Below are 13,110 nucleotides of genomic sequence, written 5' to 3'. Positions count from 1 at the left end.
CCATTGTCTCTGCTACCATAGTACCGAGTATGGAGCAGTCTTTTCAACTGTCAAGTAATCGTGACCAATTGAGTGGGCTCTATTGAACTACTGCATAATTTGATGGAGATGGAGGATGCCACCCCCGGTCAAAGAGAAGGAGAAGGTGTCACTGTTAGAATCCAGCTTTCAAACTGCTCCCCCGCTCTGATTTGTCGACTCGAATCTCATATTGATTCTAGTGTTTTCTTTTCTTTGTTCGCATTAGTCAGTAGTTTGTGGAAGGCGCATAACTGGCGTAAATGGAATCACCCCTTTTCATGATTCAGATTTCATAAGCCATTGACTATTGTAGTCCGTGGCTCAAAACAGTAACATCCTTCATCCGAACCTCCAATAATAACTTTTCGAACCTTCACGGTGGACAGAATACGATACAAAGTCAGAACTCTAAGGGCTAAAAGCCTACAACCGATTTGGATTCTGGATTTTCCCCTTCCCAGGATGTCGGGTTTTGCACAAGCCTCTTCAGGGCTATCTACCCTCCGACTTTCCTCTGGAGAAACCGCCCAAGAAGCTTCCCAAGCTCTGTGATTGGCTCCTAGCCCCTCGACTAGCGCCCGGGGCACAAGTCGATAAGATCCGTCCATGATCAGGGCGGCCCCGGGTCCTTCCCCTTGGTCAATCGTAATCTCTCGCCAAATCCAAATCCACCATAGCCCGGAGCCATAGTCTGTTCCCTAGATTAGGTACTTTGATCCTTTGCCAACTCGCAATCGTGTCCCCTTTTGGGGTTCAATGGAATCTACCTATAGGATAAAGTCCGTCGAATCATCAGAATTCGTTTTACCCTTGTCGGTAACACAGCAATCCTGTTCAAGATGATGCCATTATGCTTAATGTGTGTGCAGAAGTACGATGAGAGGACCAGGAGTGTCAACCATGGAAACAGCTAGAAGCTTGAACTCGAGTTTACATCCTCGATGAGTGACGCACTTGGTGGCGAGGGGATCTCGCTGCCGGTGAATACAGAATACAGCGTACGGAGTATTTACCAAGACTGTGCATGCGTCATCCTATAGTCTACAGTATGAGAGACGCAAGATGTGGCTAGTGATCAATTGAACTGTGGCGGTGACTCGGAGTCTCCGAGCTCTTCGAGGCTGAGAACAACGGATTCTGCGTATCAGGTACGCTCAGGCGCAGTCGACGCAGCCAGAGAGTACGGTACGAGGTACTTGATCGTCGCTGGTACGTTGTAATTGTACGTATGCAGGTAGAGGGGCAGTACATGGTATGGTGTACGGAAGATACATGGATAGGCTAGATACGGAGGCTTTGGATGCTAATACTTACTACTTGGGGCTAGATTGCAAAGCACCTGGTCCAAGCGTGCGCGATGTGGGACGGGGACGAAAGGAAAACCGCCCTGAAGGTGACGCCTGTGGCCTGTGCACGGTATCTTTCTTCAGGGCAAAAGTCTGTTTACAAATCCCGGCTGCGGTCTGGTAGGTAGATACTTTTCTGGTTGATCTATGGAGTCATGTCGTAAAATATGCAAATCAACCGGGGAAACTGATGGAGAATAGTGGAAGCATTGGCTGAGGTTTCTGTCAGTTTGAGGTACTCCACGTACTGTAATCTGTAGTAGAGGTGACTGGACGGAGGAGAATGGATAGGTATGCTAAGAATTGTGCGCTGAAGAAGACTAGACATAAGTACTGAACAAGAGACTAGGCGGGACCGGGATTCGATACCATAGCATGGAGCTCAGTACCGGAAAAATGTCAACCAATTTGATCCACAGGCAATATCCATGAAAGCACGACAAAGCATTGATTAGTATGAGTTACCACTGCATGGAAAGCAGCAATCCCCGATATTGGAAAAAAACAAACGATTTCTGCTGGGAAACAACTGGCTGCCAAAGACCGTCTCTACCTTAACGACGAGGGGGCCACTGCTAATGGCGTCCCAGGAACTCCATCCCCGGGCCTTAGAGTCCTGGCTAACCACACACTAGTCGATCTGTAATAAAGCAACTTCCCATTCTGCTTATTTTGGCTCTGGTGCTCTTGACATTTTTGTAACAATATCCGTTGAGTACTCATAGGGACGACTAATTATGCTGACAGACTGACCAATATGGGCCTTTTTTTGTGGGTTGATTTCTCCCAGTCTGTAGGAATCATCTGTTGTAGATGTTGTGCATTTGATGGCCATCTGGGCAAGCACTCTAGATATCGAATTTGAACTTAAGTGTCTAATCTAGAAACCAGCGTTCCAGTGCTCTGGCAGTGGAGCAAGCATCGGTAAGCCACGGTGCTTTTGACAGGCATCCTCCGAACAAAGCCTACCTACTAGTAGAGCAGATGGCTTGGGGAGTGGTTGAAACGATCTACAACTATGGGTAAATATGAGGAAAATGTCCATGCGAATAATGGCTGCAGAAAAAAAGGAATAATTTCGATAAATATGTAGAAAATAAATCCATCTAACAACTATAGTAATTTACAAAAAGAAATAAATAAAAGAAGTACGGATACCGCCCTACTGCTGCATGTCCTTGCCTGAGAGATGCAGCCCGCAGCTCTGGACCGGTGCTTTTTAGCAGCCGTAGAGACTATCTTGCGTTTCGAGTTTGATGCGCTTCAAGGATCATCCATGTTGGCGGGTCATTCCACTAAGTCGGAGACTCAGATGGCCAAATCGGGACGGCCCTTCGATTCGATGGCAGCTTGACTATGAGAGAGGGGCCCAACAAAATAGAATAATATATTAATAAAAAAAAAAAAGGGAAATAATAATAATAATAATAAAAAAAAGTCCCAGATGGCGCTTCTAGTTCTATATTCGATCGCTATCATCAATATCCCAGAGGCACAGGCATTCCGATCTCTCATCGCCAACACTGAAAAACTGCCATTTCCCCGTCTTAAAGCTCCAATCCTTCTTCTTCTCATCTACTTCCTCTCTCCTTCAGGATCTCGAGTGTTCCCTTTCGCTATTGGGTAACTTCTCATCTGTCAGTCACTGATTGTCTCTTCTCTTGACTTGACTTTGTGTCACCATCCTCGTTTACCGTACATATCCCCGGAGCAGAAAACAAAGAAAAGGACCAAGTAGTCTTGATCTAATTCCAACTCTGTTGCAGCTTGTCACACCTGCCCATCTGTGTGCCGAAATTGGTTGCCAGCATCCATCTTGCAGCATCTCCCACCTTCCCGGGCCGATCTTGATTGTTTGCTCTCGAACCCCGTAGGGTGTTTGGTCTCCGTTCTCGTTTGGGTGCATCCTGTGAGTAGCATGTCGTCACTTGTCACGCATACTACCCCCTCTCAACTCTGTTTGATGGGCGTCGATCTGCCTCGAAATGGCTCATCTGCCTTCAGAAGCAAACTACAGCAGATGGCGGGGTCATGGACTCGAACCGCCGTGCTGGCTTTCGCTTCCATCTTGACGTTCTTATCTCAATTTTGGGCCTTTCTCATTGCTGTATCTTGTTTCCCCTTGAGCCTTCTGGCATGCTGCACCTTTCCAAGTGTCAAACCAAAGCTAATCAGCGGCCTTTGCCTGCCGTGGCTTCACCAGACCTGGATCTCTGCAGCCTCATCACCATCTCGGATCACCTGGTTCTGATCCCGGTGGAAGAAAGAACAAAGACCTCCGAGACAATATATATTGCCGCCATTGCAGCTGTAAACTCGCTCCGAACTCAACGGCATTTTCATGTGTTAAGCACTATCTACCCCTCGGCGATTCAGTAACCGTACTGCCTGAGAAACATCCAACTTGGGATTGTCCAAACGATACACCTGCTCAACGAAACCTGCCGTACCTTGTCAACATCAACCTCTCAGATTACACAATGGTGTTCAGCGCACCTGCTCCTGGGATGGGCTCCAGTAAAAGGCCAGCGTCATGCATGCAGGACGATGTCAACAGCTGGGATAATGTCCCGGTAAGTAATACCGGCATTGGAAAGACATATATGGAGCTGACTCATCTCCTACATAGCCAATGGGTCTATCCGTGCGTTCATCGATCAACATCCCTTACGCCCACTACGCCATGATCTATCTCGACAACATGGGCAGACTCAAGGTGACGGAATCTCCGTCTATCCAGGAGCAAAATGGGACGGTTTTCACACCCGAAGTCCGTGAAAGATTTTTGGAAATCCTTGGTGCCAAGATCGGGTATCAGCGCCCCATGGTTCGAAGTATGTAAACCCTCCGCGCACAAGTACGATATTCTTGCTGATCTCATTTGAACAGGGCTGTCAGGTGCCGGTGCTACACCATATAGCTATGATCCTCAACAACCGCTTGGTCACTTGCCCTACCGTCAAACCAAGCGGCGCAGAAATTCCCCAGCCCACTCTATGTACGGTGTGCCGCCATCCGTCCAGTTCTCAGGCCCCGTTGAGGAAACGCCCTCTTGTGGGTCAGTGGACATGGTCGGGCTCGAGATCGGTGATACTCCTAAAGTCCTCGACTACTATGAAAGATCCTTGAAGCACTTCCAGCAGCTCAACTGTCGTCAGATTGCAAAGGCATTCATTAAGTTTATCGAGCCAAGAAAGCAAGTCAAGCACCCCTATAATGGAGGTAAACCCCCCGCAGGAGCCCCTCCTGGTAAAAAGGGCGACCCGGAGAAGACAAAGCCTGAATGGTGGCCCGCCGATGTGGTTCACAAGGAGCCTGACCATCTTCGAAAGGATCGTACGTGTACCCCTCTAGAAAATTTCCTGTGTCAAGTAACTTTGCTGACAGATTTAGAACGCCTGTCTCTGTTGATTCATATCATCCGCAAGCTTGGAAGATTCGGTATCACCACGGATCAATTGCAGGAAATTGCTCATGACTGTAAGCGGCAGCTCAGAGGCCCCCACAGACTCCAAATCTTGGACGAGGTCTTCAGAGTGAGAAGGATGGAAGAACGCTATGAAAGAGGAGAAGTTGGTAAGCAGCATCTTCTTTCTGTAAAATTCATTTTGACAGCTGTTGACGAGCCTCAGATGCCAACACGATCGTATATGTTGTCAACCGAGAGTCAAACCCGAAAGAGAAGGATGCCGACTCCAATGTGGATCCGGACCAGAAGCATGAGCAAGAAGATGATAATGCGGATGAGGCACTTCCCATTCACCACTCTGAGGTGAACTCAACCAGCCTGATGTCAAGCTCAGTCGAACAAATGGGCGTGGCGGCACCAAGTCGCCCAATGAATATGGGAGACGACAGAAACCAGTTGTTTCCTTTACCGGAGTCGTTAAGCTTCGGTGAGACACCCCGGGATGATCAGACCTTCTTTCCCACGACCTCTGAGTATACCGAAGATTATGCATCGCAGCAGATGCTCAGAACCCCTGCAACAACAGCGCTTGTCAGCCCCAATGAGACACCTGCCGCTTTCAATTATATGACACAGGCGCCCATCACCTCCTCCGCCCCGGAGCAGATTTCCCACCACCGCCAAGCACCCCTGCCCATGCAGCACTCGGCCAGCTTCGACCCTTGGACGCCTTCGTTCCGACACAATCTCTTCAACCCAATGGAGTATGGTACTGCACCCAGTCACGCCATGTCTCAGACTACTATGTCTTATCAGCTTCCCATGACCCCGACGTCTCATCCCCAGGAAATGCCTCACATGGCTCACGGCCTGCCGAACCTGCCTCAAGACAGACCTTCAAGCATGGATGGCATGAGCATGAGAGGCCCTTCTTTCCGCACAGGATCTTTGAGTCATCCTCGTGATCCATCACAGCAGGCTCCTCATTCTAGCTGATGTGGCCATCCTGACAGTTGGACTCAAAATAGACCACATGCATGATCTTAAATGATTGATCCTCGACCACTGTTTTGACCCTCCTGCAGCCTTGGAGTTTCGGTTCACTGATGATTGTCTTCCGACTTTGTTTCTGTTTCTTTCTCAGTCCCTGACTTTGTTGTTAATGCGGACTTAGCCATGCGGCTTGTTCCACGTCAAGTGACTGCCAGGACACTCCGTGGTTTTATATGGCAGGTACTGTCAATGACTTCCCAATTCTTCTTCGTTTAGTATATATACTCGTTGCTTGTTGTTTTATGTTTGGCCATGTCTTTTCCTTATACATACGTTCAAAAATTCTGTTGGAGATGGCATGAGATGCAAATATGGGTGATGTTCTTGTGTTTGTTCATTTCACTTTTTTTCCTTAATCATGATTTGAATATTGGCAGCGAGGCGCTTGTGGCGAAGCTCGTTCTCTTTGGATGCCGATCGGCTGAATGGGAGGTAACGAAGCATGAGGGTGTTTCATTAAACAGTGATTGCTTTCTGGATTAGTTTTCTCGTTCAAAATACAATGATCACTACATTTGACTTTTGGCCTTTAAAGTGTAGGAGCGTACAGAGTAGTTTGAAGGATGGACCTAAACGCGCGGCAAGTGGCGCTAGCCCTATTCAGTTGGCGCGAGTGTTGACGCCTTCCCGCGGCTCTGAGCGTCCAGAGAGCTGCATGAGCGACGGCAACAAAGAACCCATATCGCCTCTCCCCCACCGGTCTACGACGCCAAACAAATAACAATGAACTGAGGATTCGACAGAAGACATTTCACTGTGCGTCAAGTTTCCGTAACTGTTCATCCAGCGGGTTCCGCCGCGATTCGATGGCCGTTGGCACGGAGGTCACATCTCCTCACGCCGCAAAGTCGAAGCGTTCGGCCATCGGCGACCTCTGCGACGAGCCCAGCTTTCAACAACGGCGTCTCAGCGGCCTCATTTTCTTCCCTTGAACGCGTTGAGGCTGTAAAATCGAGATACAAAGGTATTGCGTCATGGCTTTTCCTGGTTTGGAGTTCGATATGCGTGAGCACTTTGAATTCTGGCATTATCTTCCCTCTCTGTTGTCTTACTTCGCAGTTGACAGTCTTTTTCCATTAGCTTCTCAAACTAACTGCGTTGTTACGCCCTCCGATCTATTATTGGAGGTCAGCCTTTTTAGGATACTCGATTCACCAGCTTCCTTTCCGTAGCCCTCCATCTCCGAATAAGACCATAAACGAACAGACCACGACTCGGCGTTCCTGGTGAAAAGGTTCTGAGATTGTCATCGTCTTCCACTACTTTACCCGGAATGGCAGGCCCAGCGAACCCATTCGCTGGCCTCGCCCAGAAAGATGGAACAACGGCTCCGGCGGGTCGAGGGCGCGGTGGATCATTCAGTCGGGCTACTCCCTACCAGTCCAAATCATCCAACGCGCGTGGCCGAGGCCGAGGAGCCTCGTCGGCAATGAGATCTCTCCGTGGTCACGGCCGAGGCGCCGGTTCCGCGACTAACACCTGGCGCAAACCGGACTCAAACGCGGCTCCCGCAGGAGCTGCCGCATCGCCTTTCTCCCAGTTAAAGCAGAGCCAACCCTCTTCTCCATTTGGTGGACAGGCTTCGCAGCAAAAGAAACCGGCATTTCCTGGTGTCGCAAATGGCTCGTCTGGTGCATTTGGGGCGCCGTCTGGATTTGCTGGGAGCATGGTCGATTCTAGCAGAGACCCTCGATTACAATTTCCGTCGAAAGGAACGAATGGCGTGGATGGCTCTGCTGTGCCAGTGGAGGACATGGCCGTTCTGAACAGTTATAATGACCGATACGAAAAAGTAAGACATTCTTCCGCACTGGATTGTCACCGATGGCCAGAGATTCCGGACTGACAGCTTGCAGCTCAAGCTTGATAGGGCGAAGCAAAGGGAACAGGCGATCAGGAAAGGGCAGATGGCGGACCCCAATCAACCTACTTCCCTGAATCAAGCAATTACACCCGTCGGTACCTGCACGAGTATGTGTCCCGAGTTTGAGCGGGTTGAGCGCATTGTCCAGAAGATGGTAGACAAAAGCGAAAAGGTATAGACAGATGACGGCGTATGGTGCTTATCCGAGAACTGACTGTTCATAGTTTCTTCATCCTGCGACAAAAACATTGCAGAATATGGAAACGAAAATGCTCAAACGCTTCAGAAGATCAGCTGCCGGTTACGACGAACAGCTTCCTTCTGATATTCGCACACCGAAGGCACTCCTTCAGTCAACCAACTATCTGATTCGACATATCCTTGGTGGTCCTGAGCCTCTTGGTTTGATTCACAAGTTTGTCTGGGATCGGACACGATCGATTCGTAACGATTTCTCCGTCCAGCAGCTCACCCAGGAGGAGGACGTGAAGATAGCAGTCACATGCCTGGAGAGAATTGCCCGGTTCCACATTGTGTCTCTTCACCTACTCTCTAGTCCTGCGAACGAAGAGCCTTTCGACCGCCACCAGGAACGAGAACAACTCAACAATACCATGTTGTCGCTGATGTACTACTACGATGACAATCGAGGCCGCATCACGTTTCCTAACGAGGACGAGTTCCGGGCCTATTACATTATCTTCTCTATTCACGACCAGCGACCGGATTTAGAAGCCCGTGTGCAAAAATGGCCTGCAGAGCTACGCAGTTCGCCTCGGGTTCAAGTAGCCCTTGAATTGTTCGCCGCTGCTGGCAACACTTGGGAGTATCAAGGCACCCTGGATGCCAAACGACCCAACGCCATTGCACAGGGATTCTACGCGCGCTTCTTTAACTTGGTTGATTCTCCAGCTGTCTCGTATCTGATGGCCTGTGTTGCCGAAACCTATTTCAACCACATGCGCCAAACAGCTATCCGTTCAATATGGAAAGGATACTGTCGTTATCCCGCTTCTCAACAGCACAAGAATGAGGAGTGGACCGTCGACGAACTGACCAAAGTCTTACACTTTGATGACGAGAGCCAAACAATTGGATTCTGTGAAGAGCAAGATCTACAGTTTGCTGAAAATGCTCATGGTAATCTTTATCTCAACTGGGGCAACCGTCCGGTTGACTCGATTGGTACGTGTGGTCTCGACAGCACTCTCGCCTTCTTTCCTTCGTTCACTGCTCTGTTTTCGCCCCACCGGATTACGGCAATTATACTATAGGCTTCTCAATGTCGGCCATATCTGACTTCGACTGACACATTGAATCCGTAGCCTTCCAGCCGTCTTCCGAACACTCATTCTCAGAGAAGTATGTCGAGTCGAAGCGAGCAGGCAGAAGCATGGTTGCGATCATACTCGGCTTGAATATAAAAGAAGCGGCAACTCTAGGAATGATCGACAGCTCTTATCTGCCGCAGCGCTCACTGGCACTACCAGCCCCCGAGCCAGAAGCACCCACAGACGATGATGCCCTCTTTGTGAGTGACGACGACAATGAAATGCGACCACCAGCCATCCAAACGAACGGTAATGTCTCGCAGGGTGGTGTCTTTACTGAGTCCCCCGCATCAGCTTCAAGCCTGCGCAACGCATTCACAGAACTTTCGCAGAGTACAACAAATGCAGAAGCGGCACCTACGCAAAGCAATCCGACTTCTTCGATTGCACAAGTGACCAATATAACCCAAACTTCCGAGCCGGCCAAGACCTTTTCTTCTTTGTTCTCCGGCACTAGTCCAGCCGGTGCCACGACGGCGCCCACAGTTGCGCCTTCTAACCCATTTGCCAGCATATCTTCGCCCTTTACGCCATTCAAGACGCCGGTGACTGAGCAGAAGGCTCCAACCTTGCCTTCTGCATCCAGTAGTCAGCAACCAACCTCAATCTTTTCGACAGGAGCATACAATTCTACGCCAGGAAAGCCTGACACAACTTCTGCATCCGCTACTTCTCAGCTTAAAGCACCAAACGTCTTCCAACCCTCTACAACACCTACAGCTTCACCATTCGGCCTATCCCAGACACCGTCAATATCCAGACCTGATCAGGCTCCTGACCCGACTGCTGCCCAGCCGCCGACAAGCATTTTCGATACTGGCAAGCCATCCTCTGCTCCGCAGATTTCCAGCTCTGTCTTCAGTCTCGCTGGTCAGAATGCTCTCCCCGGAAAAGCAGAAGCTGAAAAGCCTCAACCAAGTCTCTTCAAGCCTGCGAAGACAACGTCCGCACCATCTCCGTTTGCGCAAGCAAGTAACTTGTTCGCTCCAGCGAAAGACGGTACGTTTTTTCTGTTCTACGGCATCGTCGTTAGTATAGAATCATTGTGGATTCTAACGATCCAGACAGATTCACCGGCAACTGCCCATCCTGTTCAATCTACCAACGTTTTCTCATTTGCAAAGCCTGTGGAGATAAAGGCACCCGAGCAGAAAGCAGTCGATGTGATTGGTGGTTTGACAAGTCCACAGAAAGAGGCAGTTCTGGAACAGAATGCACCAGCAGACGAGCCTGTGGCGCCTCGTGTGGAAGATGTCGCTGAGCAACAGCAGCCTCGGTCACTATTGACAAAAGCTAGCTCACCTGAACCCGTTAGCGCCACATCGCCCCCTCCTGCAGAACCTAACATAGTGGGTGCTGTTCAAGAAGATGGTTGCGCTCGCGTCTCTCCTGAGCCGACTGCAAAGGAAGACGGAAACTCAGGTGAGTTGCACTTTTGGCCACAGCCATTGATGTTCCTTTTATCTGTCGAGTCTATCTGACATATAGCTTTAGAAGATGAACGACGCCTTGCATGGCTAGATACCCTGAAAGAAGCGGCCGATAAAAGGCGACAAACTCTCTCGACAAGTCGCAAGCGCATTCTTCACGAAGAAGATGAACAAGAACTGAAACAGAGCGAGCCAAAGGCACCCAAAATAGCCAAACCCGAAGCTCCTACTCCACGCAAAGTGTCTATGGCACTGTCTTCAATTAAACCTCTTCCCAAACTTCCCATATTGGAACAGATTGAGGCCATGACAGCTCGAAAGCCTGCAAAGAAGGAGGAACCTGAAATTCCAAAGCCTCGCCAAGTTGACGAAGATGAACTCCTTCTTTCCGCTGCCCGAATTGCCGCAGAGTCACTTAGGAGCGGGCCCAGGCTTCTCGACCATTGGCCGACATACCCTGAGCCTCGAAGCTCCGTTTTCAGCCCGCGCAGCAGCTTTTCATCTTCGCACTCTTTCTCCCGAAGTCAGTCGCCGAATTCATACCAAGTCAATGGATACGATGTTGCTCTCGCCCCGGATAGAGACTTGGGACTAGGACGTACCCTGTCCCGAACGGAACAGAGAATTCGTCTTACCGGGGGGAAGGGCCTAGCATATAAGCCGCTGAACTTTACACCGGAAAAGAAAAGCAAAGGAGCCGGCAAGAAATAGGTGTTGTCCTCAGGACTCACCACTCCATAATCTCGAAGGCTCACTTTCCCCCTTGCAGCTTTGAGGCGTGAAAACGCCTGCTAAACCCCACGGCGATCTTCTGTTTTGCTGTATTCTTTTTTGTCAGCTATCATCTCGATTGCATTATGCGACGGCGTTTTCTGCGGATTTTGGTCTTTTATTAAGGGATGTATCTGCTACATTTGGAGTTTAGCAATCGGGCCCTGGAAGTGTGTGTCGTACATAACTGCATTATAAGAATACCCTACATTTTCGCAACGAAATCTTTGTTCACGCACCGAGAAACATAGAACTGAGAGTCGACTAGATGGAGACGATGACTAGGGGATTGTGCTGGTGCCTCAGGTATCTGAGTCACATGATCTCATATTCGGTTTTCAATGGGCGGATGTATTGTATTGTCCTTTCGCATGTTGTAACTGAGAACTTCCAAAATAAAATATATCTAAGTTATCTTGCTGACTTGACTGCCCAGAAATGGACAGTTAAGTCGATAACTCTGCACAATTCTCCCAATCAAGGTCCACAGTATTTTTGATGTTGGACTACTCCAACGGCATTTCGCCTCTTCCTCTTTGACCAGGCATCTTACTACCACCTCGGCTCTGACAAGAGCCAGGAAGGCAATCACTCTCTCGTGCGCAGCACAGGTATCTAGACTCCAACATAGAGGAATGCGAATCGCCACATTACAATTCGCCCCTAGGGTGGGCGACGTCGAGGGCAACATCAAACGGGCCAACGAATTGCTGAACAGCGGCTATGCGACTGGGATCGAGAGCCTGAAGCCTGACCTCCTGGTATTGCCGGAACTGGCTCTGACGGGTGAGTACCAGTACCTAGGAAGAGGGGGCAGTGGAACTCTACCTTAGGTTTTGTGGTGTGGTGCCCCTATCCGATCAGTAAATGGTGACATGTTCTTGTTGGCTAGGGTACAATTTCCCCTCGCTGGAAGCCATTCGGCCGTTCCTTGAGCCGGCGGGGAAGGGCGTATCAGCTGCGTGGGCACGCGAGACGGCTACGCGTCTCAGGTGTAAGGTCTGCGTGGGGTATCCCGAGATTGAAGTAACAGCAGACGAGGAGAGTCGCGCGCAACCGCAGGAGAAGTACTATAATTCCTTGCTTGTTGTGAGTGAAGAGGGGGAGGTGCTGGTGAATTACCGCAAGACGTTTCTCTACTTCACGGATGAGACGTGGGCGTCTGAAGGCTTGGCGGACCGAGGCTTCCACGAGCTTGTCTTTAACAATGGTTCCGCTGAGCGAGGAGATGTGCTGACGTCTAGGGTGGCTACTTCGTTTGGGATATGTATGGATATCAACCCGTATAAGTTTGAGGCGCCCTTCACGGCTTGGGAGTTTGCGAATCGGGTCCTCGACTCCAGGTCCCAGCTGGTTATTCTGTCGATGGCCTGGACGACATTTATGAGCCGGGAGGAGCTGGATGCGCTGGCTGATAAGCCGGATTTGGATACGTTTAATTACTGGGTACAGAGATTTTGGCCTCTAGTCAGGCAGAAGATGCGGCACGATGTTGATTTGGGAGTTGATGGCCATGACGCCGAAGGTGCAAAAGAAAAGAAGATTGTCATTGTGTTTGGCAATAGGTGTGGAGAGGAGGGATCGGTGCGCTATGTGGGGACGAGCGCGATTATCGCTATTACACAGCGCCCAGGGGTGGTGCAGGAGGGCGATGCTGCTGGGGATGAGTTACCGTTCGATGTGAAGATCCTTTGCTGGGATATACTGGGTGCGACGACAGAGGGTATCTGCTTTGCTGATACTACAGCTGATCCGAAGACGGTGTTTGGATTGGTTAAGAAGTCGCAGACGTGAGGGTTGCAGCCTCTTTTGTCGCGCTAAAGTATACAATCTGGGGTATTTGCTGGTGTACATGATGAGACATCTACTGTTGAGCATTGGCGAG

General features: G+C 49.8%; 3 protein-coding genes across 3 annotated transcripts, besides 1 other annotated feature; all 3 read left to right on the top strand.

Annotated features, from left to right (window-relative positions):
• Positions 1-2,778: 2,778 nt before the first annotated feature.
• Positions 2,779-2,798: a microsatellite.
• Positions 2,799-3,847: 1,049 nt separating this feature from the next.
• Positions 3,848-5,772, top strand: NFIA_079310 (uncharacterized protein; the record flags this gene model as incomplete). The annotated part of the gene is made up of 5 exons (XM_001259886.1): positions 3,848-3,940; positions 3,997-4,201; positions 4,257-4,703; positions 4,761-4,943; positions 5,000-5,772. 5 exons carry the CDS (start codon positions 3,848-3,850, stop codon positions 5,770-5,772), a joined length of 1,701 nt encoding a protein of 566 aa, XP_001259887.1.
• A 1,330-nt stretch (positions 5,773-7,102) lies between these two features.
• NFIA_079300 (putative leucine permease transcriptional regulator (SAC3)) lies at positions 7,103-11,165 on the top strand (the record flags this gene model as incomplete). Its single annotated transcript, XM_001259885.1, has 6 exons — positions 7,103-7,621; positions 7,686-7,865; positions 7,918-8,878; positions 9,019-10,023; positions 10,093-10,446; positions 10,513-11,165. The coding sequence occupies 6 exons, from the start codon at positions 7,103-7,105 to the stop codon at positions 11,163-11,165; spliced, it is 3,672 nt and encodes a 1,223-aa protein (XP_001259886.1).
• A 695-nt stretch (positions 11,166-11,860) lies between these two features.
• On the top strand, positions 11,861-13,019 carry NFIA_079290 (putative protein N-terminal asparagine amidohydrolase; the record flags this gene model as incomplete). Its single annotated transcript, XM_001259884.1, has 2 exons — positions 11,861-12,011; positions 12,118-13,019. 2 exons carry the CDS (start codon positions 11,861-11,863, stop codon positions 13,017-13,019), a joined length of 1,053 nt encoding a protein of 350 aa, XP_001259885.1.
• Between the last annotated feature and the right edge of the window lie 91 nt (positions 13,020-13,110).

The sequence above is a fragment of the Aspergillus fischeri genome, genomic scaffold (assembly GCF_000149645.3).
Source record: "Aspergillus fischeri NRRL 181 1099437636264 genomic scaffold, whole genome shotgun sequence".
NCBI lineage: Eukaryota > Fungi > Ascomycota > Eurotiomycetes > Eurotiales > Aspergillaceae > Aspergillus > Aspergillus fischeri.
The sequence above is the reverse complement of the archived record's forward strand: the minus strand, read 5'-3'. Positions and strand labels throughout refer to the sequence as shown.